The 23236-nt window shown below is 40.7% G+C and overlaps 1 protein-coding gene across 3 annotated transcripts in view; it reads left to right on the forward strand.

Annotated features, from left to right (window-relative positions):
• The window catches only part of NCOA2 (nuclear receptor coactivator 2), a 271625-nt gene that overhangs the window by 221434 nt on the left and 26955 nt on the right, over positions 1-23236 (forward strand). For 2 of the 3 annotated variants that reach the window (XM_082674475.1, XM_082674476.1), the window contains exons 10-15: positions 2718-2865; positions 4701-5970; positions 13180-13390; positions 15708-15914; positions 18603-18818; positions 21783-21912. In XM_082674475.1, the coding sequence (XP_082530601.1) occupies positions 2718-2865; positions 4701-5970; positions 13180-13390; positions 15708-15914; positions 18603-18818; positions 21783-21912 (2182 nt within the window). The remainder of the gene's footprint in view (positions 1-2717; positions 2866-4700; positions 5971-13179; positions 13391-15707; positions 15915-18602; positions 18819-21782; positions 21913-23236) is intronic. The other variant, XM_082674477.1, reaches the window with a different exon arrangement.

A 23236-nucleotide genomic window follows, 5' to 3' on the forward strand; every position in this document is an offset into this window, starting at 1 on the left:
CAAATAAGTAAATAATTTTTTTTTTTTTTTTTTTTTTTTTAAAGTGTCAGCTCCAGAGCTGGATCTGAGGCCCGTCCTGGCCATCACTTCACCACCGCGCTGCTCCCATGGTTCTTTCTGCAGCATCACTTTTTCTCAAGTACATTCTGGGTTTTTGTTAAGTTGGTGAGAACAAAGAAAAAATTCTTTTCTTTAGCAGGACTCCATGGGGGAGGGAGACACTTTTTTTTTTTTTCCCGGTACGCGGGCCTCTCACTGTTGTGGCCTCTCCCGTTGCGGAGCACAGGCTCCGGACGCGCAGGCTCAGCGGCCACGGCTCACGGGCCCAGCTGCTCCGCGGCATGTGGGATCTTCCTGGACCAGGGCACGAACCCGTGTCCCCTGCATCGGCAGGCGGACTCTCAACCACTGCGCCACCAGGGAAGCCCAGGGAGACACTTTATCCTTCTGGTCTTCTGACTCTCCTCTCGTGGACCCTGCATGTCCTGGCAGGGGCACTTGGTTATGGGCCTGGATTCTGTGGGGGCCACGCTGCCTGTGAGGGACAGGGGCCCTGTGCCTTATAACTCAGTTTGGCAAATCGTCTGCATTTTTGCAGAAAAAATTTGTAACTCATTACTGAAAATCAAGTTTTAGTTGGTCATCTTCCGTTTAACGTGCATCCGTGACCTTGGCATTTACCAAGAGTGTTTGTATGTTTAAACTTTATGCTTTTAAGATTGATTATGAAAAAGTACAAGTCATGGTAAATGACCTCTCTCTCCATTCCCTTATTTTTCCCTCATCTTATTCATCCTGTTTATCTTCTTCATCCTTATTTCTTAGAAATAAATAGGCACATAATCCAACAGTTTGTGTCTTCCAGCATTTTTCTGTAAGTGGGAAAGAGTAAGAGGAAATAAAGATGCTACATTTGACAGAAATCAATAAGTAACCTGCCATTTCACTAGATCTGGTTTAAAATAAAAAGAATAGTAACAAAGAATATGAAATCTCCATCAGCAGCCGTGTTCAGTGTCCTTGGGCCCTGAGTAGCAATGTCCCACATTTAATCCTGTGGCTTCATGATTCCTTAGAAAAGGGTTTACCCAGATGTACTAGGCACTATGCTAGGTTTAAACAGATGGGACCCACTGCAAGGAAACTCCGCAGTGTATAAAATACATTTCATCCAAATGTGTGAAATAGGTCAGATTGACGGTAATCATTTGCATTGAATAAAAATTTGCTGGAAGGCTTTGTTTACGTGGAGGAGCTTCCTGCATGCGTTCAGGGGCTTGCTGACACGAATCTACTCAGCAGAGGTGTTTGCTATAGACCAAATGGAGATGGAAAATCCTGAGGGATCACAGCCAAGGTCAGATAAAATTCTGAAATTATAAGCCATCGGAAATATGGGTCCTATTATAAAAATGGTATTTATGCCACCTTTTAGTGGCATACTTAGTGTACAAAGCAAGGTACGTGTATGTACAGTAATTCCTTTCCAGTACTGCCACTTCAGAGTAATCATGCAGCAGTTGGTGGCAGAAAGTAATACCTAAATACTGCATGTCCCTAAATACCTGGAACTGCAGGGGTGTTTGTCAGGGAAATTGCTCAAAGTGAAATTTTACCAAAAAATCTGAATCCACATTGTGTGTCAGCACCTACCTCTGTGTGACTGTCTGTCTGTCTGTCTCTCTCTCTCTCTTTCTCTCTCTGTCTCTTGTGGTAGTTTTGTGGAATGATGAATGTGCTTGGCCGCTTTGGGACTAACTAGTCAGCCCGCAAAGTTTGTGCTGAGGATTATGTGGTAGAAAATGGTAGTCTTCTTACAGTGGTTTAGATAAAGTGGTTTCGAAGGTAACTAAACTGTACGGCTCCTTGTCTTCTGAATTGAAGTGTTCTTTTTTAATATGCAGTATTTGACAGTTTTAAAATACAGTTGTTTTAAAGATAAATCTGAAACTTTAAGGAAAATTATTTTAACCTAGTGTTATATTTTCTGCTCTAGTCTTGAAAATGGAAACGCCTGACTCTTCATCCAGACATTAAACCAATTCCATGTCACTAAGATTTGTACTTTTATTATTTGTTTTCTATTTAGCCTTTTTTTCTCTGAAAGGATTCCTGTGATTGTTTATCTTTTACTTCCTGTTATCCTGACCACAGAAATAATACTTCTTACACACCGAGAAACAGAATTGGGGAGTAGTAGTGTGAGATAATGGAGTAAACAGTACGTAACTTCAAGATGAATATTCGGAGAATATATTCAATGGCATAAGTTTTACTGTAACGTTTACTACTGTATTAGTTTGAAGAGAAATTAAAGGCAAATTGTACCCTGTAGAGGTATCATGTTTATGCATTGCATTGTTTCCTGACATTTTAGACAAATCATTGTAAAGCTTGTTTTGAGCTAATAAATTGTTTACACTCTGTTTTGCCATGATACTGAAGATTTTTAAAAGAACGTAGTTTAAGGGTCCAAGCTTCATTTGCGGGGGGGGGGGGAAAGAAACAGTATATTGAATTTATCGGTACTTTGAATGAAAGATAAACGTGCTTTTAAAAATGTATAATGTCATGAAATATTACTTACAACTCTGTTTAACCTGCTGGTAGGAAAATAATACACTTAACGAAGTTTATTACTGTCATTATGTCTTGTCCGGCCCTCACCTTCTGATTTTGTTTCTAAACGTGCGTTCTGCTTCCTTGCTTGCCTGCAGTGCTGAGACAGGGATTGGCATTCAGTCAGATCTATCGTTTTTCCTTGTCCGACGGCACTCTCGTGGCTGCACAAACGAAGAGCAAGCTCATCCGTTCTCAGACTACTAACGAACCTCAGCTTGTGATATCTTTACATATGCTGCACAGGTAAGCCTTGTCCTGAGACACCACCTGCCCTTCCCAAGTCAGGAGGAAAGGTTCCAAAAGCAGGAAGTCATCCCAGAGCTTGTCAGGTTTGGTAGACATTTCTGTTGACCAACCCCAGGCGTGTAAAATATAAATTAAGTTAAAATTAAATTGTCATTAACTGTTGGCTAAAAGACAACTCCCAATACTGAAATTCAAAGTAGGGCTACACTTTGAATTTTAGCCTTAATATTAGTGAATTTTATTTTATTTTATTTTATTTAGGCCGTGCCACGTGGCTTGTGGGATCTTAGTTCCCCAACCAGGGATCGAACCTGGGCCCTCGGCAGTGAGACCGTAGAGTCCTAACCACTGGACTGCCAGGGAATTCCCAGTACTAGTGAATCTTGACACCCAGCTGGAAGGACATAGACTAGCACTCACTTTGCTCTGACATGACTGACTGCCTGTTACATCAGAGAAGAAAATTGATCATTTCCCAGCAGTGATACATGCAGGGCAGGAATATAGAATGACTTCTGCTCCTGTGTGTTTAAATCTAAAACTTTCAAATATACATATACTTAGAAGGAATACTTTAGATTATTATTCTCAGGTTTAAATTAACTTTTTGACATTAGACTTTAAATTGAAGGGTAGTGAACATTTCCATAAAAAATAAAAGTAAGGAAACTTGAATGTTGATTTTAAAGTAAGCGTCATAACCATATAATTTCAGAGCACAAATTTAGGAAAATGATTGTATTTCAAGTTATGTAAATATTTACGTGTGTGCTATGTAAAACTTTATGAGGTGCTATCAGCAGATATCTAAAGTTGCTCTGGAGTTCTCTTTTGTTACATTTCTCAATTATTTTCTTATTGCGAATTAAAAAAATCAAGCAGCCCTGTTTGCCAACTGTTAATAAATCCGACCTCAAACTGAAACAATTTGAAAGTGATTACAGATGTGCCACATTTCACCCCCCTGACTGAAAGCTGGTGTTTGACAATTTGTGAAACCTGTTTTGTTTGGATTTGTGAACACGCTTGGTAACTCACGAGTGACTGCCAAGCTGTAAATTAAAGCTCATAGGGCTTGGAAAATCATCCAGCTCAGCAAACCTGCTTTGAGACCAGGAGCGGAGTAGGGTTGCCTGCGAGTTGGGGAATGAGATCACAGACTCGGGACGATCTGCAGTTCCTTCCGTGTGGCTGAGAGGCTGTTGCTTTGCCTTCCAGGGGGACCCAGGCGGGGGATCTGTTAGACAGGTAATCTAATTCTAAACAGTTTTGGTAACTTTATTGGCTCTAAAACTTGCAAAGTTTCGAAGAGTTAGGGGCAAGTTTTTTTCCCTCTTAGTTTACTCTTCATCTTGAGCCAAGTAGCACACATCATGCTCCAGGCTCACAGATGGGTCTGTTGTTAGGAATCGTAATCTGGCAGATAATTGAAGGCAGCTATACTTGTTTGGGTCGTTTCTTTCAGACAGTACAAGCTCTCAGTTATTCGTGATAACGTACCGTTTAATGAGAAAGGTATGTTATGTAATTGGAAGCCCGCTAATGTCCTGTCTAGCAACTATGCTTTCAGTATGGTAGTAGTCAAATTTAAACACAACTTCCTCTGTAGAACCACAGACGTCTTAATGAGTGGACTGAAAAACACCCCTCTTGGTCCAAAGCACTGCGTGTTCATTCTTGCCCGTAATTGCAGATTGTTTCATCAAAGTATTATCCTTTCCTTCCATGTCGTTCGTTCTTTTAAAGAAATGAGGCGATCTCATTTTCGAAAATTAATAACAACTTGCTCAGTATCTTCCCCTTTATCTTATATTTCTTTCCTCACCCTACAGAGAGCAGAATGTGTGTGTAATGAATCCGGATCTGACTGGACAAGCGATGGGGAAGCCATTGAATCCAATTAGCTCTAGCAGCCCTGCCCATCAGGCCATGTGCAGTGGGAACCCAGGTCAGGACATGACCCTAAGTAGCAATATAAATTTCCCCATGAACGGCCCAAAGGAACAAATGGGCATGCCCATGGGCAGGTTTGGTGGTTCCGGGGGAATGAACCACGTGTCGAGCATGCAGGCAACCACTCCTCAGGGTAGTAACTATGCACTCAAAATGAACAGCCCCTCACAAAGCAGCCCGGGCCTGAATCCAGGACAGCCCAGCTCCATGCTCTCACCGAGGCATCGCATGAGCCCTGGGGTGGCCGGAAGCCCTCGAATCCCCCCCAGTCAGTTTTCCCCCGCAGGAAGCTTGCATTCCCCCGTGGGAGTTTGCAGCAGCACAGGAAATAGCCATAGCTACACCAACAGTTCCCTCAACGCGCTGCAGGCCCTCAGCGAGGGGCACGGAGTCTCACTGGGGTCGTCGCTGGCTTCACCGGACCTCAAAATGGGCAACTTGCAAAACTCCCCGGTGAATATGAATCCTCCCCCGCTCAGCAAGATGGGAAGCTTAGACTCCAAAGACTGTTTCGGACTTTACGGGGAGCCCTCGGAAGGTCCAGCCGGGCCAGCAGAGAGCAGCTGCCACCCGGGGGAGCAGAAAGATGCCAGCGAGGCCGGCCTGCCCCAGGCCGGGAGCGGCGAGAGGCCTGACGGGCAGGGCAGACTGCATGACGGCAAGGGGCAGACCAAACTCCTGCAGCTGCTAACCACCAAATCCGACCAGATGGAGCCTTCACCCTTGCCTGGCGCTCTGTCGGACACCAACAAGGACTCCACAGGCAGCTTGCCTGGCTCTGGGTCGACGCACGGAACCTCGCTCAAGGAGAAGCATAAGATTTTGCACAGACTCCTGCAGGACAGCAGTTCCCCTGTGGACTTGGCGAAGCTGACAGCGGAAGCCACGGGCAAAGAGCTGAACCAGGAGGCCAGCAGCACAGCTCCTGGGTCCGAGGTGACTATTAAGCAGGAGCCAGTGAGCCCCAAGAAGAAAGAGAATGCACTGCTTCGCTACCTGCTCGATAAGGATGATACTAAAGATATCGGTTTACCAGAAATCACCCCCAAACTGGAGCGACTGGACAGTAAGACAGACCCTGCCAGTAACACGAAATTAATCACTATGAAAACTGAGAAGGAGGAGATGAGCTTTGAGCCCAGTGACCAGGTAAGGTTTGTCATGTGTCCCCCCAAGTGTACTGATCCACAGCCATCAGGGATTTCTCCACAGGGGCCTTCTGAGGCCTCGGGTGACTGGATAAAAATAAGTCTTCTCCTTTGTTCTTGCCTTGAAACAGAGTTAATTCTCACTGAGGCCGCGTGTTCCAAACACTCTGTCTAGCAAAGAGTGACGTCGCTATAGAGCTGACTTTTATCTTGTAAAGGGTCGAGTGGTGATATTTCAGGCTTTGCAGGCCACACACTGTCTGCCACAGCTATTTAGTTCCACCCCTGGCTTGCAAACACAGCCCTAGACACTACACAGGAACAAACGAGCGTGCTGTGTTTCAGTCAAACTGATATTTGAATTTTATACAATTTTTGCGTGTCACAAGATCCTCTTCTTCTTTTGATTTTTTTTTTCAATTATTAGAAAATGTAAGTCCATTCTTAGTGCATGGGCCATACAAAAACAGGTGGTGGGCAGGATTTAGCCCGCAGGCCAGCTGGGGTTTGCTGACCCCTGTTATTAGAACATACCTAAATTGGAGATAATCATTTCCTCAAAAGTGGGCTTTGTCAGGACAGACTTAATTATTTTTTACTCACCTTTCCCTTTTTAAGAGCAGAGTCTGACTGGTTTTCAGACTCAGTGAAGATCATTCTATCTCTCTTTATTCTCAATCATGACTTCTGCTTAACGCTAAAGAATTTCTTAGACCATCGGCATAGAAAGTATTTAAGGGGAAATGGAGAGTAGAGGGGAGGTAAAGTTGGCCTTGATGTTGGTAGAGCGGAACCATCAAATATAAGTGCAAAACTGAAATAATAGGTTGCGTTATCTGTTGTTCTTACGTGGAAAATTAATTTCCTGAGAAAATCAAGGATAGCTAAAGTGATATTCAGAGTCATTCTTGATGACTCTCTGAGGTAGTGACATCACAGAGGGAAAATGCAAACTGTTTAAAATTTTCCTATTTAAAAAAAAAATGATTTATTGCTGACAATAATGACTTGGCATAAAGGGTTTTCTGGGGAATCAACGACCGGTGGGGTAAAGATCCAGGACTTCATGAACCATGCCATCCCTGAGCGCCGCCGTACGTCGTGATGGGTTAAGAAGTGCAGAAGCTGCGCAGACCTCTCTACTGAAAATGGTTCACTGATATGGCCTTGAAACTTGTTTTACAAGTGGACATTTTAGGTGTCGCTGTCTTCAGGGACAAGGTGTGCATGGGGAGACGAGAGAGGAGCACCCCTGGCCGTCACCTTGAACCTCCCGGGTGGAGGCTGACCCAGCAGCAGCTCTGGGGTGGAGAGCACAGGCTGGGGGCGGGTGCCGAGGCCAAGCACAGCCGGCCTCCTTCCAGGTCCTGAGCACGCAGCTTCCTGTCTGTCTTTCACTTTGATGTCTGGACAGCTGCTACCATTCCCTGTGCCCTTCGTGAGGGAAACAGCGTAATTGTGTAAACACCTTTGGTGAGGATGAATCCTTAAACTTAGGTGTTAGTCCTGAGTTCTCTACACCAGCTACTCTGTGATGCTGTAAGATCATTGCATGGGGGGACCCGGGGGCTCAGGGGAAAGTTAATAACAATATCTTGGATAAAGTGTAGTGTAAAAGCATATTGACAGCTGTAGATGTTTTAATCTTTTGAGGTTTACTAGATTAGAATACGCAGAGCTAGTGGCAGCTCAGAGTGGCAGGCAGAGATACTGTCACTCAGGTCTCTTGACACATGCTAGAGGGCAAGATGGTGACTCATGAGGTCCCCCTTGGCTTAGTGGCTAAGTGGCCGGTCCCCTGCTCCATAAACAGAATTTATTTCTATCCCAGGCCTGAGGCCCTAGGGACTTAGAGGGTCAGGGAAGGAGGGCGCTGTTTGGCATTTCTGTATTTACCTATGTGATTACACTAACTTCATACAAGAAACTGACAAAGAAGAAGTTCTGTTTGTTTTTTTAAAGTCCTTGAGTCACTTGCAGGTTTCTAATTGGTATTTAAAAGAATGTTTTTTCTGATCAACATTATCTTACTTTGGGAACTTAAAGCACAGAGTGTTATCAGCACAAACCTGTCATTTTGGGTGGACACACACACACACACACACACACACTCACACTCACCCTCACCCATACACACAGTATTTTTTTCTTAATGAAACCCAGTTCCTGGTTTTACCCTCCATCTATTCCCATTTTAAAACTCCACCAAAAAAATAGTGCTTCAGAGCAATTTTAACATCAAAAACATTGCAGCTTGAAAAGAAAGGTTACCACAGGAAGTATGCATTACCTAAATTTAGATCAAAGTTAGAATGACTGACTTTAAGAAGAAAAAAAAAACAGGGATTCTTTCACTTCCCACACTCCTTCACTTTTCCCAAATACAGGTTGATTGTATCTCCTACTGACTTCTGTACAAATTAATCAAAGGTTTTTCTTTCACTTCAGGGGAACACAACACATTTTTATTCAGTAAGTTAAACTGTTAGCGAGCCTGAATTGCACAGTTGACTGTCTTGTTATTTTGACTCAGAAAAGAGCCATTGTCCGAGTGTGTGTTTAACCTATCACTAACTTATTAAGGGCAGGAAGTACTTCGATGGTGCCATTATACCTAAAATAGCATTCTTCACTTGGTAGAGTATTTAAACAACATTTGTTTCTACAGTGTTTCATAACCAACAGGAAACAATGACAGAAAAATTTCCGATATGTTCACTGACTTTTAAGTTATATACTTGTTTACACAATGGAGCATGTGTAAATGGTACTAACTAAATGGTACTCTTTTGCTCTTTCTTAATGCTGCTGGGCCACTTATGATGAGGGTTTAGAAATAGTCTATAAAGAATTTCTTCTTGTTATTTGGCTCCATTAGAAAAGCAAACCATATTTTAAACTCTTAGTGTCCTGAAAATTTCCCTCCAACTGTGGTAGAATTGTGTTGCCATTTTTTAAAGCAATTTTATGTTAGGCAAATGTGGTGAAATAACAGTTTGTAAAAAAATTTTTGAAACACTGTTTTGTAGTTTATTAGAACACATGTATTAAAATACATGTGTTCTTTATATTTCCTTCAGAAAACAAATTGATTTGACACATGAAAAATTCATAAAACCAGAAAAAAATGCAGAAATCAAGTCCAATTTTCATTTTGTAGAACTTTTACAAAAATCTTTCTGACTCATTTTCTGCCTGAAATAGTTTAAACCAGCTCTTCAAATTGATGTGGCTAATTTGAGCATTCGAAGAGATGCCTAAGCAAAACTTCAAAGTATCTTGGCAAAGCGTTTTCAAGGAAGGCATTAATCTTTTTGTTTTGTGAAGAAATCATGCCTGAGAAAGGAACTAGATAGGAACTAGAAGAACTTCTGATGAGAATGAAAGCTTACTTAGGGGGCAGAAATGTTTGATCAGAAACTTCATGTGATCAAGTGCACCCCTTCCAGGACTTACATGACTACAGAAGAAAATGCCCGTAGTCGTCAAATTTTATTCCTAGGCAGCCAAAGGTGTAGAGATATTCTCCTTGAAAAAGAACATTTCAAGTAAAGTTGAGACAGTTAGATTAATTTAAATGCATACTCCAAATACTGACAAGAAATAAACACAAGCAAAGCAATATTACCTCTAGTGGGGAAATTTTCATAATGCGTTTTTCTGATGGTAAGCTGAATGAATTCATATACTATAGTGTCCATAGTTAAGGGTCTCCAAAGAACCAGTTCCTTCTGAATATAGCGCCAAGAAGTCCCTGCATGACTTTCTTAAGACAAATAAGTGTTTTAGTTACTTGTCAAAGCTAGACTGAAACACAGTTGAATTTGATCAGCTCTTAGAAATGGCAAAGATTAAAATTAGAAAATCAGTTTTAATATATGCTTTTTAAAAATAAAAATCAAGGAAAATCATGGATTTTAAATTATGTAATTATTTGAAAGAAAGAATCAATAAATAGGTTTAAACCGTCCAAATATATTGTTTTATATAGCTATGTATATAGAGAGAGAGATTAACCTTAGACTTATTTTAAACTCATCATATTTGACACAAGAGTAGATCACAAAGGAAGAATCATGAATCCTATCATTAGAACTCTTTGAAACTATGATGGTTATTTTTCTATTCAAGATGGCTTAAAGTATCATTTTATTTGTGTGAAAAGAATAAAGGTAAAAAGGAAAGGTGAGAGTCTGGACCCAGACTATTAATCTATATTGTAAAAGCTTTCTTTTACACATGTCTGTGATTGGGAGCAAATACAAGAGCATCCATTGAGGAAAATAATATACTTTATTTTTATTATCGTTTATATGAACCTATTTATTTGGGCCGTCTCTCATTCAAGGCATCTGCAAAGCTTTCTCAAGAAGTAGCTTATTGGGCTTCCCTGGTGGCGCAGTGGTTGAGAGTCCACCTGCCGATGCAGGGGACACGGGTTCGTGCCCCGGTCCGGGAGGATCCCACATGCCGCGGAGCGGCTGGGCCCGTGAGCCATGGCCACTGAGCCTGCGCGTCCAGAGCCTGTGCTCTGCAGCGGGAGAGGCCACAACAGTGAGAGGCCCACGTAGCGCAAAACAAAAAAAAAAAGAAGTAGCTTATTACTTATTACGGCCCACCCTCTCACCCGTTCACAAACAATGAATTTTAAAATACTCTACGCAAGGCAGCATTACTGTAGTAGGGAAACCTGGTTTCCTAGGATAGCAATAAACTTCACAGTTTATTAGAACCTCTTAATACCTCTGTAGCTATTTTCATGATACAACCATAAGGATATTTATCCATCTTTTTTTTTTTAATAAATTTATTTATTTTTGGCCACGCTGGGTGTTTGTTGCTGTGCGCGGGCTTTCTCTAGTTGCGGCGAGCGGGGGCTACTCTTCGTTGCGGTGCGCGGGCTTCTCATTGCAGTGGCTTCTCTTGTTGCGGAGCACCAGCTCTAGGCACACGGGCTTCAGTAGTTGTGGCTCGCGGGCTCTAGAGCACAGGCTCAGTAGTTGTGGCACACGGGCTTAGTTGCTCCGCGGCATGTGGGATCTTCCTGGACCAGGGCTCGAACCCGTGTCCCCTGCATTGGCAGGCGGATTCTTAACCACTGCACCACCAGGGAAGTGTCCCTATCCATCTTTATGAAGCTTTTTTCTGAGAAATTATAGAAATGATAGGAATTTCTATGAGAAATTGAGTTGATTCTGGGAAATGTTTTAAATTACCGGTTAAAGTAGTTGAGGGAACTCATCGGGTTGACTGAGTGTCCATTGCTATGTTCCAGGCACTGTCCTCAGAGGGTGATAAGTGCTTATTACACTGATGTTTGTATCTTACGTATTCAGCAAAACATGATAACGATAGCTTTCCAACGGAGTCACTTTACTCATGTTTAACCTACCCAAAATTGTCCATACACATTTAGAAGAAGAAAAAAGAAAAGGAGAGATAGCTATTAAATGGTTAGGTCACGTGAGCAGTTTTGCCCACCGTTCAAGAGACTTAACTGGGTTTTGGTTCCCTTGAAGCTCCAGTAGTGTGGAAACGTAGCTACAGGCTTTTTCAGTGCGGAATGGCCCCCGCGTAAACTTCGTCATTTCGGACTCAGCCAGAGAAGCAGTAATGTGCTTTCACTCTGGATGGAAAACTGGCTGTGTTGCCCTTGGTGGAGGGGACATACAATAAGGTTCCTTCCCGAGCCGTCCTAAGGATCATTTTGTCTGTGTCTGTCTATACTTTAGGATGCTAACTTTGGAACCTAACCCTTACCTAAGATGTAGCTCTCCCAAGTTTGATCCCTCCCTCTTTTGTTAGAAACGGGTGGCTAAACTAACTAGAAAATGGTCTTGTAATTACTCAAACAGTGCATTAGGAATTCCCTGGAAAATGGATCTCCAAGTTCTCACTAAGCTAGTTGACTCTGAACAAAGAATCCAATAAAATATCACTTCATTGTGTCCTTCCTAACTTGAGAAATTATGTCCAGTAAAAAGACTTCCTGTATAGATTTACATTTGCCATAAATTGCAAAAACCTTAGTAAATGCAGCTTCTAGTGTATAGAATAAAACTGTAAGCCATTCTGCTTTAAGTATACCTCCTGTCAGATGTAAATGCTTTCATTTGAATTACCAGTGTAGACAAAAGGGTCAGTCACATGGTCATGGATTCAAAATCCATCCAGTGACTTTGGGGAAGTTGCCTAACTTGTGTTTTTCCACCTGCACATCAGAAGAATCATTCTTACCACTCTCTTCACTAGATAGTAATCCTGGGAGTTAACTTAGCCATTTTCTTATGTGGTTGGCACTGTCTGATTTTAAATACTTGGCACACAGATAGGTTCTACTTAAACGAATATAAATTCAGTTGAGCTCTCTTGGAAGAAAAGCACTAGGTGTGAAATAGTGGTGATATGTACCTTATTATTTTAATGTTGGTAGTTGAAAGGAAATTATTTTAATAAAGGGGAAAGCTGTAAGAAATATTTTTATGGCTTCTGTAAAGTCAAATTAATAGCTGCTGTGTTTTCATCCTGCATTTGTCACCAAAGCTGGTGAGTGACTGAGAAAGCCAGTGTCATTCGAAACTGAAAGTGTAAGCAGGAAAAAAACACCACTCAAATGGAAAAGACAGGGCTGAGCTGTTCATGGTTACTTCAAGCTCCTCGTGCGTTTCACTCCTTGCTCTTAAAAAAAAAGAAAGAAAGAAAGAAAAACAAAGTTCTAAAAGGAAATGACCATTTACTAAATACTGATTTCATGTAAATTTGGATCATATTTTCCACCAGTTTTTTGTTGTTGTTATTTCGTCAGGAGAGTTAACCACAAAACCTAGGCCTGGACTGTAAGTCATAGTACACCCATGGTTAATTAGAAATACACATACTCATAATTAATTGAATTATTCGCATAAAATAAAGGGGAATTTATAAATTGCCAGTGAATCACAGTGCTAGAAGAGAGCTGTCTTTCTAATTGAGGCATCTCTCTTTTCACAGATGAGGAAACTGAGGAGCAAGAGATTAAATTATTTGTCCTTTGTTGATTTAATTTTTTTTAAAGATGATCAGTTAACTGTTAGGCCTGAGGTTCGCATGTGTCTGCGTCTCTTGTTTGGCTCTGGTGCCTTATACCGGTTAGGTCTGTAATTGCAAACCGGGCCTGTGGCGCCCACTCTTCGCGTGGGACTGGATAAACCCTTCTGTTTGTTAACCGCAGCCTGGCAGTGAGCTGGACAACTTGGAGGAGATTTTGGATGATTTGCAGAATAGTCAATTACCACAGCTTTTCCCAGACACGAGGCCAGGCGCCCCTGCTGGATCAGTTGACAAGCAAGCCATCATCAATGACCTCATGCAACTCACAGCCGAGAGCAGCCCTGTTACACCTGTTGGAGCCCAGAAAACAGCATTGCGAATTTCACAGAGCAGTGAGTATGAGATATTGATGGTTATGCCAAGAAATTCCCATGTTATCACCATCAGAAACAGGGGTTATTAAAACCTGACGCAAACAGCTTAGTCACTTCAAGGTTTTTATGGTCAGATAGCACCACCTACTGTCCCAGCCCTTCAAAACAGTATTCAGGGTGGATTCTAGTAAACATGGCCTTTTTGCAGGCGCTTGTGGTTAATGTAATCAACACGGAGCGAGACTGACCTGCATTGATAAAGTTCTTCGGGTGATTGTCATACTTCCCTTCATTCCAGTTACTGCCTTCATAAATGGAGCTTAGAATAGATTTTCTGTGTCTTAATATATGGCTGAATACTTAAAAGACAGAAACTTAGAAAGTTATGCTGACTTTTCAGGAATAATACCCTACTAAAAATTTTTTATCAAAATACTCATACATGAAAGGGCTACACACATTAAAAATATCTTGTCCTATCTCTTAGGAATCCTCATATAAATATCCATTTTACATGGAAATTTATCATACAAATGTTTTCTAAGTGCATCTTAAGTTTAATTAGTATGATATACAGCTGGAAGACCTTAGACTTTTATAAGTGACATTTTTTATCGCTTACTTTTAGTTTTTTAATTTTTTTAATTTATTTGGCCGCACTGTGCGGCTTGCAGGATCTCAGTTCCCTGTTCTTGGTTTTTTTTGGCCGCCCCGTGCAGCATGCGGGATCTTAGTTCCCCGGCCAGGGATCGAACCTGTGTCCCCTGCAGTGGAAGTTCAGAGTCTTAACCACTGGACCACCAGGGAGTTCCCTATTTTATATTTTTGTAAGTTTAAGATGAGGTCTTTCTCCACCTTGAACACTTAAGGTTACAAACTTGATAGTTAGCCAAAGTTGTCCGATAGTTTTGAGCAGAAGAAAATATCTTTCCTGCGCTAGGGACATGATCTGTAGAAAGACAGAGAACCTCTTCAGTGTTAAATTGGTGAACAGAATGATTTGTCCCTCTTCAGATACAGTTTGACCCAAAGCTTAGCGTCTGTTCTCAAATCAGAAATGGCAACCATCAACCAAATCACAAAATATCCTTGATTAATAGATCTTTTCTCAAAGTGATTCGTGATCATTCTGAAAAGGGTAAAACAACACAGAGTTTTTGCTTGTTATCTGTCAAACGTGCCTACTTCTTAGGGAATGGAGGGTTGCTTATGGCCTATGAGAGATCACAAAGTCAGAGAGTTGAGAAGTGAGTAAGAAACACAGTAGCGGGTTTACGCTCATGACCCAGCGGAGTTAATAGAGGACTGCATGAAAACTCGTGGTTTCTCCTCTATCTGTACCTCCTGATGGTATTCAGACTACTGAATGGTAACCAGATACCTAAACCTGAGGAAGTCAGCTTAAGCATGTTCATCATTTTCATTTAAATCCTAATTCTTCTAAATATTTTATTTCTGTTATTGATTGTTAAGAACGTTAACGTGTTTTAAATGTTCTATTTCATACTGTGCTTATATAATTCAGAGAAAATAAAGTCCTTGATATTATTTAATATATTAGCTCTATGAATTGTAATTTATAATATCTTTGTTCTTGTAGAAACATTGTTATCAAATCACTGGTTGTCTGTGTGATAGTATAGCACACTGGTGTAGTACTTACTGCACAATAAACTCTTGTGAACTAACCATAAGAATCCTTTCAAATATAAATGTATCTGGAATTTAAAGAAGCTATATTTAGAAGACTTAACAGGGCCCTAAAGCTTCAATACTAACTTCAGGTACCAGAGTTCACACATTTAAAGATTTTAACTTCCAATGAGAGTAGACATTTTTAACCTAATTCTATTCCTAGGAAAGTCCAATTAAAAAATGATAGTCTCATATCCAAACCACACGTATCTGGGTTTGGTGCTATATGCAGGAGATGTTTATGGCTTCACAGCTGTGACAAAGCAATATTGCTAAATTCAAATAATACATGAAAAAAAATAGTAGTAGTTTCCTTAACAAATACAGTTGAATATTAGAAGTTAATATTGGGGAGAAAAATATATGGTAAATAATAGACATGTTCTTTTTTTTCTTTTTACTTTTTTTTTGTTTTGAAAGGTTGTCAGGAATTAAATTAGAGACTTGTTGATTAGATTGCAAGTCTGTGTTTTCGCGCCACATGTTTTTTTGTCTGTGAATTTGTCTTTTATGTAGGCAGTTGGTCCCTGACATGCATATCTTTGTTATTTTACAAACGACATTTTCCCTGAACACTACTTCTGTTGCTATATTCCATTATCCTATATTAACCTTAAATTTTCATTTGTTTTCTCCTTAGCTTTTAATAACCCACGACCAGGGCAACTGGGCAGGTTATTGCCAAACCAGAATTTACCACTTGACATCACATTGCAAAGCCCAACTGGTGCTGGACCTTTCCCACCAATCAGAAACAATAGTCCCTACTCAGTGATACCTCAGCCAGGAATGATGGGTAATCAAGGGATGATAGGAAACCAAGGAAATTTAGGGAACAGTAGCACAGGTAAGGGCTCAAATGTGCTGTTAACTTTATCGGTGGGTTATTTAACTTAATGATGTATTCATCCACATCAAACTAGTAAAATTTTTCAAGTGAAGTTTTTTATGCTAGAAACTAACATTTGAATGTAACTAAATTCTGCAAATTTTCACTGCGAGCATGGTACATGAAACATCGGAAAGCATTCAAGTAAGCTGACCGTTTTGTTCTGTGATCATTGTTTTTACAAGGGTTCTAATCATTAATCCTACGGCATAGGCTTATTTCACTTCTACTCCAGTTACTATTCCAGACATTGTAGTGATATGTGTAAAATAATTTGGTGGTTGCTAGCTTGTCGCGATAATCTGCTGATAACCCCAGAATTTCCTGTTAGTTGATGACTTGTGTTGGACGAATTTCAGAATGAAGGTTTAAAATTCAACCAACCTTTTATACTCGTAACGATAGCAATTCTCATTCCAAAAAAAAACATTAATTAAAAATAACTAACTTAAAAAAAAAAAAAAAGAACGAACTTTACATAGTAGTATGCCTGGCCTAAGAGTAGCTGATCCAGGGGCTCCATTTTTAAAGATCTGTGAAGTTGCCTGTGATCTGGTTTGGCCCTTGACCTGCTGTAACTTAAGGTGTCTGCCAAGTTGCCCATGCATATTCCTAAGTGGTAGTCACCGTCATAGCAGCAACCGTACTCCCAAACCTCCACCCAGTTCAGGCTAGGAACCGCTGCTGCAGCATTGATTGCTATTACCACCACGTCCTGTACCCTATGGTATCTGTACCCCGTGGTATCCTGTACCCTTAGGATGCTAAGTTTTCTGATGGAGAACTGCTCACAGTTTACTGCTGGAGACAAAGGCATTGAAAGAAACAGATATTATAAAAAGAACTTATATTCCTGGCTTTTAATTCTTGGTGTTTTTTTAGCTTAGTCTGTAACCCCTGTATACACATTGCCATTTAGATAGTTAACAGAAAATAAGAGTTCAATCTAAGTGTTGAAAAGATGGATTTCTTTTTTAACTTTCTGTTGCTGGTAAGCAGTTCATGGGAAATGTGAAGAATGTTGTATTAAAATAGTTTATTCATTCAGCAAGTATTTGTTAGGTGCCTACTGTATGTGCCAGGCACTGACTACATCACTAACTTATTTATTCGCAGAAACAATGCCATATTAGTTTTACATTATTTTTACAATAAAGTATTGATTTATATAAGTAAAATATTGACTTATGTAAAATTCTGTAAGGGAAAAGGAGCCAATGATTTATGAAAGGTGGCTGCTGCTTATTGGAATACGAGAAGATCTGGGTTCTTGGAGGATCCTTTAGGAATTGGGGGATATACCTATATTCAAATCTGGGCAGCCTGGAGATGACTGACATCCAGGCTATGAAGATCATACAATGCCTGTGCTTTGTTTCAAAAAGAAAAATGAAAAAAACCTGAAGGAGACTACCCTGGTTACAACTGCATTAATATTTCGAATTATGGATTATTTTCCCTCCTGCTTTCTATGCTTTCTATAATCTTGTTATGTTAATTAGATAATAGATTTTTTGAAAGAGAAAATGCCTTTTCTCCCACATCTTTGTATAATTCAAACCTAGCCTTAAAACGATTTTTAAAATATGTATTAACATAATATTGTTCTAACTTGTTCAGTCTATTTACCCTTAACTCTAAATCATCCTAATGTAGCACATTCTCATTTCACCAGTGAAAAACCATCCGCAATACATGTTCTCTCCATTTCTGAAATAATACTCTATTTTTTAGGTGTTTATCGTAACAAAAGTAAATGAAAGCAAGCCATGTTACACATCCATTATTAAACGCTTCAGAAGAAGGGTCCTCACTTGGGGTTGTTCCCCTTTAGGATATCAATATTAGGATACCGTGTCTGGCCATTGCCAGCATCTCGGGGGGCAGGCCAGAGAGAGCAAACACGTGATCTGCCCAGCAGTGTTGTGCTCTTCTCACTGGTGTCTGTGGTCACATAGCTGTTACTATCTCATGTATACAAGGGTTTTTACAAATCTGTCCCAACGCAGCCTAGACCTATATCGCCAGGAGTGTGGTGGTCCAGGTCCACTGAAGTGGTTGGCACTCTCTTGCCTTGGCCAAAAAGAACTGGAGTGGAAAGATGCTGTCATTCCCCCAGCTTCCGAGGCTGCTTTGGTCAGCTTGGAAGCTTAACAAATTAATAATGCTCAGAAAGGGATTTGGGGATTGAAAGTCTGGCCGGGGCTTCATGGGATATTCTCTGTGATTTGGGTTTTTAATTCGAATATTGATTATCAGTTTTTACCTTGTTCCTCTTAGCCTCACCTCTCTTTTGGAAAGTAAAGCATTGACGTGTATATCAGCTAATGTGATTCACTTCCTGAGGAAGGAAGTTGGGGTTATCCACATGCCACAGCACCTGTTTCTAAGTACATATGGGAACAATTTTAACAGCTTTTCCGAACTGTAAAGAGTGGCAAGTCCGTGTTGTGAAAAACTTCGTAGTAATTGCCATCTCGTATTTCTTAGCCAGGGGCCCGTGTCTGTGCCGGTGAGGGCCTGAGCTGTTGGGCTAACCGTGTATTGAGAATGGACGTCTCGTACCAGAGTCAGATCGTCTGGTGTTCATACATGCTGACTGTGTTTCCAGTCACTGTATCTCCGTTTTCTCTGGCTTGCCTGCAGGCATGATTGGTAGTAATGCTGCCCGGCCCACCCTGCCATCTGGGGAATGGGCACCTCAGAGTTCTGCTGTGAGAGTCACCTGTGCTGCTACCACCAGTGCCATGAACCGGCCCATCCAAGGAGGTATGATTCGGAACCCAACAGCCAGCATCCCCATGAGACCCAACAGCCAGCCTGGCCAAAGACAGATGCTTCAGCCTCAGGTCATGAATATCGGTAAGGGAGTTCCTGTGCTCTTTGCTTTTCATTTTTATCCTTTCTTAGAAGAAGAGAGGAGCAAGCTCCATAAGTCCTGTCGAGACATGCTGCTAATTTGCGGTTTAGGTCATCCCCCCACGTCAAGCTGTCATAAGTGGGATTTTGCTGGAACTCTGTATAGGATCATAGAATTGCAGGTTTTCCGGTTACCTAAGAGAACCCACTACCTTTATGATGTTTTATTTTCGTTAAATTATCTAATTTCAACTTTTGCAGGGAGTGAATTGCACTGTAACACTGTAAATGTTACACAGATGATATTCTGAAGAAGTATTTCAGTGGTGCACCAGTGGTTCCTAACTCTGCATGGTCATCAGGACCTTAAAATGCAGATCCCTGGGCCACTACCCTAGACTATTAAACCAGACTCTCCCAGTTCCTCACTGAAAGTGCAGGCTCTTAGAGAGCATCTCACAAAATGTAGGGATCACTAGAATTCTATTTGGATACAGTTCACATGTTATTAAAATTAATGATCTGATACACTGTGTGATACCATTTATATGAAATGTCCAGAAGAGGCAAATCTGTAGAGAAGGAAAGTAGATTCGTGGTTTCCTAGGGCTGGGCCTCTATGGGGAGAATGGGGAGTGACTCCTAAGGGTCATGGGGTTTCTTTTGGGGGGAATGACAACATCCTAAAATTGATCATTGTGCTGGTTCTACAACTCTGCAGATACACTAACACCCACGGAATTGTACACTTTACACGGGCTAATTGTATGGTATGTGAATTATATCTCAATAAAACCATTATTTTTTCTAAAAAGTAATGCAACTCAAGATTTTCTTAATCATTGACATACTAACCTTCCTCTTACCTCGTACATTAGCATAATTCAGATACGTTGACGTTCATGTACTTTTTCATATACTTGGATATGGTGCACGATGAGTAAGCGCTAAATCGTTAATGGAAAAATGCCAAGATTGTTTTTTTTTTGGTTTTTGGTTTTTTTTTTTTAATTAAATTTTTTTTTTTTTTTTTTGCGGTACGCAGGCCTCTCACTGTTGTGGCCTCTCCCGTTGCGGAGCACAGGCTCCGGACGCGCAGGCTCAGCGGCCATGGCTCACGGGCCCAGCCGCTCCGCGGCATGTGGGATCTTCCCAGACCGGGGCACGAACCTGTGTCCCCTGCATCGGCAGGCGGACTCTCAACCACTGCGCCACCAGGGAAGCCCACCAGGATTGTTTTGACACGATAACGCAGAGCGCTCATCCTACCCCAGCATCGGTTTTCTTTTCTAGTTAATTGCTCAGCGCATTTTGGCTTATTGTTTCTGAGATGACGTTCACGTTGCCTTTCTACAGAGAATGTACTTCAAATTAATAATGTGTGATTCCCAAACATAAATTCACATAATTTGAGGCTTACATGAAAATACTAAGAATGGCCAGATTTCCATTCAAAAATAAACTGGGAAATTTTTAAAATGCTAATTCGTTCATTTAAAAATCATTATAAATACCTTATATCCAGAAATTTCATTTATCCTCAGTGTTTCTTCTCTGAATGGCACCTGGCTTTTGAACTTGAAATATGGCTCTGTGAGCTTCACTGTGTAGCTGAATTTCTCTGATTTTTAATAAGCTCGAAAAAGCCGTGAACTCAACAGAAAAGTATCTGTTGTAATGGAAATCAGGTCTACAGATAGTGATAATAAAATCATTAAAGAGCTCATATCATGCATTAGCTTTAATCCTCTACAGAGAACTTCTAAGAAAGAGCACATCTGAGTTGTCTGGGCCACCTTTCTGCTCCTCCTTCACTCAGACCAGCACTTCTCAAAAGTATGTCCAGGACCTCGATGCCCTTTTAGGGCGTCTGCCAGGCCAAAACTATTTTCATAATAATACTAAGATATTACGTACCTTCTTCACTCTCATTCTGTCATGGACGTACAGTAGAGTTGGCTAAAAAAATCTTGTTTATGTTGCAAACAAACAACGTCATAGAAAAAGAAATCAGATTTGTGGTTACCAGAGGGGAGGTGGGCAGAGGGGAAATTGGATGCAGGCGGTCCAAAGGCACTGACTCCCAGTTATAAGTTCCAGGTACATAACGTTACAACAAGGTCAATGTTAACTAACACTGCTGTGTGTTATATATGAAAGCTGTTAAGAGAGCAGATCTTGAGAGTTCTCATCACAAGGAAAAAAAATTTTGTATCTATTTGAAATAATGGATGTTCACTAAACTTGCTGTGATAATTATTTCATGATGTATGTAAGTCAAATCATCGTGCTGTACACCTTAAACTTCTGTAGTGCTGTATGTCAATTATATCTCAATACGACTGGAAGAAAAAAATCTTGTTTACGTTAACATAGTGGATTTATTATGATGACTTTTAAATGAATTAATAATCATTTTTTCTTTTTCCAGTTTTAATTTCCAATATAGTAAATATCAGTGAGATATAACCCACATACACAAAAGCTGTACTTTAAGAATATAAAGACTCCTGAGTCCAAGGGGCTTGGAAATGCTGATCTAGAGTCTTTAAAGTGGGTGATTAGGGCTCCCCTGGTGGCGCAGTGGGTGAGAGTCCGCCTGCCAATGCAGGGGACACGGGTTCGTGCCCCGGTCGGGGAGGATCCCACATGCCGCGGAGCGGCTGGGCCCGTGAGCCATGGCCGCTGAGCCTGTGCGTCCGGGGCCTGTGCTCCACAACGGGAGAGGCCACAACAGTGAGAGGCTCACGTAGCACAAAAAAAAAAAAAGTGGGTGATTAGCCTTGGTATTTCTTGCCTTTTTTTCTATTTCAGAACAAAAATTCTCTTATTATTTTCACCTAATTATTATTGCTTCTGTCTTTCTCTGTAAACTGTATATTTCTCTTTCTATTCTATAACCAAAACGGATAACTTCCCTTATTACAAGTTGTAAGATTTTGGAATTGTTTCCTTCTCCCATTTCAGGGCCATCTGAATTAGAGATGAACATAGGGGGACCTCAGTATAGCCAACAACAAGCGCCTCCAAATCAGACCGCCCCCTGGCCTGAGAGCATCCTGCCGATAGAACAGGCACCGTTTGCCAGCCAGAACAGGTGAGTCTTGAGCGCTCAGGAGGTCCCGGAGAGTAGAGTTCATGAGTGCCGTGAGTTATCTCAGACCCAGGCCAGAAGTTAGTCTGGTCCTTTTGAACAGTTGGTGCCTGACCAGTTTTCATGTATTCAAACTATATCATTTACTGGACTGGGAGTACAGGGATTCGGGGGGGCGGGGGATCCAAAAATCAGTTTGACCTAGCACATGCCTTTAAAGAAGTTATAATTTAGTTGGAAAATAAAATATGTAGACTAATTAATAACTGTAATATGAGCTAGTATGTACTATAAATGCCCTAAGAGAAACAAAACATATTTCAAGGGATCATCCAATTGGGGTGATTGGGGAAAAAAGCTTCAGAGTCTTGAGTAAAGGTATCATGTCAGGAGGCAGAGATGGCAGGAAGCCAGTCCATCTGGCAAAAGCAGAATAATCAGAGTCCTGGAGGTCACAGAAGCAACACAGTATGTTTAGGGTAACAGAGAATAGTCTAGTTTTATGTTACATATATTTTACCACTTTAAAAGAAAAATAAAAGTATCAGAAGATTTGGCCAGGGACTTCCCTGGTAGTCCAGTGGTTAAGACTCCCTGCTTCCGGAGGAAAACTAGCAAATGATGGAGCAAAAATGCACATTTCATCTGTTGCATTCAAAGTGCTATAATTCAAAAATGTGTCAGTGAAACAAATGCCTGAATGTTTAAATTTTCATAAAAAGTAGCCTTTAAAATATATTCAGATAAGAAAATGTTTTGACCTGTGTATACTGTCCAAAATCATTAAAAAAATTATTGGGGTCTTAAATTTGCTGCATTTTAAAAACACTGTTGCATACATTCATTTTGTATCAAGTAAAGTCACAAATCCTCCTTTTCCAGCTTAAGAAAATATATTGTATTTACCTTAAATTTTCATGATTTAATAAATATTTAATCTTACTAATTTTTAATGCTTAATAGGAAAGAAAACTAAACCAAAGATTTTTTTTCAGAGTGTTCCCATAGCTCGCAGTTGAGATGATGACAGTCATTTTTGCACAGATTCTTCTTCAAGAATTCAATTCACAGCTATTGACTTTTTTCCTCCCTCTTATAAAAGAAATAAACTATACTGATATATTCACACAAAAAGAAAGACTCCGTGCTTCCAATGCAAGGGGCATGGGTTCGATCCCTGGTCAGGGAACTAAGATCCCACATGCCACGGGGCACAGCCAAAAAAGATTTGGCTGGAAAAGTAGATTAGTAATGGAATAGATTTATAGAGAGTCTTAAATACCAAACTCTTCTTCAGCCCTTTTTCTTTCTTTCTTTCTTTCTTTCT

This window comes from Grampus griseus (genome assembly GCF_964374135.1).
Source record: "Grampus griseus genome assembly, chromosome: 17".
Lineage (NCBI taxonomy): Eukaryota > Metazoa > Chordata > Mammalia > Artiodactyla > Delphinidae > Grampus > Grampus griseus.